The sequence below is a fragment of the Ipomoea triloba genome, chromosome 2, assembly GCF_003576645.1.
Source record: "Ipomoea triloba cultivar NCNSP0323 chromosome 2, ASM357664v1".
NCBI classification, from domain to species: Eukaryota; Viridiplantae; Streptophyta; class Magnoliopsida; order Solanales; family Convolvulaceae; genus Ipomoea; species Ipomoea triloba.
The window spans coordinates 12,178,215-12,181,231 of record NC_044917.1 but is presented as its reverse complement, the minus strand read 5'-3'; the positions used below and the strand labels follow the sequence as shown (position 1 = coordinate 12,181,231).

Here is a 3,017-nt window from a genome sequence, read left to right as displayed (position 1 = left end):
AAATTAAAGTAATTAAATTATACTAAGTACGATATAAGAAGCCAATGACCTTGTGGTCTTCCAAATGAGAGGTAATGAGTTCGAGTCTGTTCAATGAGACAATATTAACTTGCGATATTGACTATTTGCTCTTTGTAATTCACTGGTACTCAGAAAGATAAGATATAAGAAAACTAGTTCTCATTGCACTGAAAGGTAACACAAGTTACAAACAGTTTAAGCACCTATCCTAGCACAAGAGGACTCTATTATTATTATTATTTCCATTTTACTATATAGAAATACTAAAGTATTTCCTTTAATTTACACTTCTTCTTTTTTTTTGGGTCCAGCAGAAGTTGCTACTCAAGGTAATGGTAACTAGCTAAGTAAAACCTATAATATAGATATTGATATAGAGATATATATATATATATCTCACTTAAACCCTAATTAACAAAGTAACATTAAGATTAACCTATTAATTGATTAAGTTGTTTGGAACACATATACACGCCGTTATGTGTATATATCTGTTCAAAACAACTCGGCAGTTCCGGCTAAGGGCACTGGCATTCCCATTATGCCCTCTTGGGGTTGAACATTGGCAGCGTCATCAAAGAGCCAATTTTCCAGCAGGGTCAAGGGCATTTGAGTCTCAGGAGGGGCAATATTGTAATTGTTGGGCTTGGGTTGGGTCAGGAAGGTGGGTGGGGCCACGGCGGCGCGTGCGAACACGGGCTTGCTCTCGACAGCGGACAGAGCTTCGGAGTTGTTGCATGTTGAGTTGAAGCTGAAGAGGGAGTGGTCAAAGGTGGCCTCGCTCGGGCTAGAGGTCGAACCGGCAAACCCGGTTTGAGTAACGGTGGTCTCCGAGTTGGACCGGGTCGGTCCGTTGTTTTTCACCCAGCTCTCCAGCAGCCTCGCGATGTTTTCAGCGCTTGAAGCGTAGGGACCGGTCTGGACCGGGACAGTCGCCGGGTTGGATGAACCGCCGGCAGACAGAACCGGCTTGGATTTGTCCATGGATAAAGCCTCACAGAGAGCTTGTTTGGCCAAGTGGATATCAGTTTGGAGCCTTCTCTCCCACTGGCCCTTTGAGATTGAGTGGTGAGAAGATGATGAAGAATTCCCATCTTGTCCCCCACTGCTCTCTGCACCATCTTCCCCTTGCATCTTCTTCAGCTTCTTCTTCAGATGGGTGTTCCAGTAATTCTTGATGTCATTATCAGTCCTTTGAGGAAGGTATGAAGCTATGGCTGCCCATCTATGCTCATCACAAACAAAAATTAAATGCCATTATAAAAATTAAATTTTTAGTTTAAAAAAAATTACAAATTATTTATTAAAACCTAAATACTCGATACCAACTACTATATAGTGTGATAGCACATCTATCACAAATCGAACCCAGCGGTAGGGTGTGGGGCATTGATTACTAGGTTAAAAAAAGATTTTAAAAGTATAGAACATATATGCTTTGTAAAAATCATGATTGTTTTAAAAAAAATACTTTGTTTATATAAAGACAAAAATATTTCATTTAACACTTTTCTCGAAATCATCTATTAAATTATTTTTCTTTTGAGTTTTTTTTTTAATATATATTTTTTAGGAACGGTGATAAAATATCTTTAAAATGAATTTCAATTCTATTCTATTTTCATTTTTCCAAGGGTGTGAAACCTTAAAATTTTAATAAAGTTTTCATCCCTATATATATATATATATATATAAGGGTTGAATCCTTTTTTTTTTTTTTTGAAAAATATTGGATCCTATTTTAACCAAAGGTGAAATAAAAATTAAATTAATTTATAAAAATTAGAGATTTTGGGGGTAAAAATATTAGATCTAGTCTTAATTACATCCAAAAAAAATCAGAGAAATTTGTTTTTTTTTTTTTTTTTGAAATTGGTTTGTTTGAATTTAATTTGAAAGGGTGATTTATTTATTTATTTTTTTGAAAAAAAAGGGTGATTTATTTTAGTATACCGATTGCCAAGAAGGGCTTGGAGGTGAATAATCATCTTCTCCTCTTGTTCAGTGAAGTTGCCGCGTTTGATTCCCGGGCGGAGATAGTTAGTCCACCGGAGCCGACAGCTCTTGCTGCACCTAAGCAACCCTGAAAATTATAACCATCACAAAAAACCAAATTAAAAATATTGGGTAGAAAAAATACAAGGAAATTAAAAAAGACTTGCTATATCTCTCTCTCTCTCTCTTTATGCATTCACTCCATCTGAGGAAACATTAAGTACCCTCCTTTAATGAATCAAACCTACCAAAAACCCTAGAGAGAAGAGAAACCAAACACAATAAAACTTGAAGAAAATGGAAAAAGAGAAAAAAAAAAATCATAACCAACCCGTACCACATAAATCTAGGTCAAATCACACCAAAATGATCTGATCAGAACAAACCAGCAACCGAACCGACAAAGTATTGAACAAGAAAAAATTCTAATAAATTTTGAGTATTTAGGTGAAATTAGACCAAAACGATCCGATCAGGAAAAACAGCCAGCGAACCGACAGAGTATCATAAATTACCAGTATTAGTAGGAACAGCTCTCCAGTTGCCTGGACCATGTTCTTGGATATAAGAAACCAAAATGATATCCTCTTCAGGAGTCCATGGCCCTTTCTTCACACCAACTTTATCACAGCAAGGGGGCCTTCCCATTTAGCCCTATGATCTCAAGCTTCCTATATAATTCACTTTCTATATATATTTTTACTACTCTTCTCTCCTCTCCTCTTAGGGAATTCCTTTTTCTCCCCTCTGTGGAGAAATGGTTGAGCCAAGCATACTCTACAGCAAGAGGTACCCATATGCTTATATAGGCAGGGAGTGAGAGAAAGACGTTTTAGTATAGCTAGGCTGACCTAAGCGGAAGAGGGTAAAAAGGGTCCTTCATTTTTTTATTATTACTATTTTTCGCCCTAAATGATGGGGTATAAATAATATCTTTATAATTATATAAGTTTTTAATTAACCTTTTTAAATATATAGTTATAAGTTTTCAACTAATCATT

The 3,017-nt window shown here is 36.1% G+C and overlaps 1 protein-coding gene across 1 annotated transcript; it reads right to left on the bottom strand.

Moving 5' to 3' along the window:
* Positions 1–158: 158 nt before the first annotated feature.
* LOC116004431 (myb-related protein 306-like) lies at positions 159–2,789 on the bottom strand. The gene is made up of 3 exons (XM_031244487.1): positions 2,532–2,789; positions 1,975–2,104; positions 159–1,246 (listed from the first exon to the last, which is right to left on the bottom strand). Exons 1-3 carry the CDS (start codon positions 2,662–2,664, stop codon positions 517–519), a joined length of 993 nt encoding a protein of 330 aa, XP_031100347.1. The 5' UTR covers positions 2,665–2,789; the 3' UTR covers positions 159–516.
* Between the last annotated feature and the right edge of the window lie 228 nt (positions 2,790–3,017).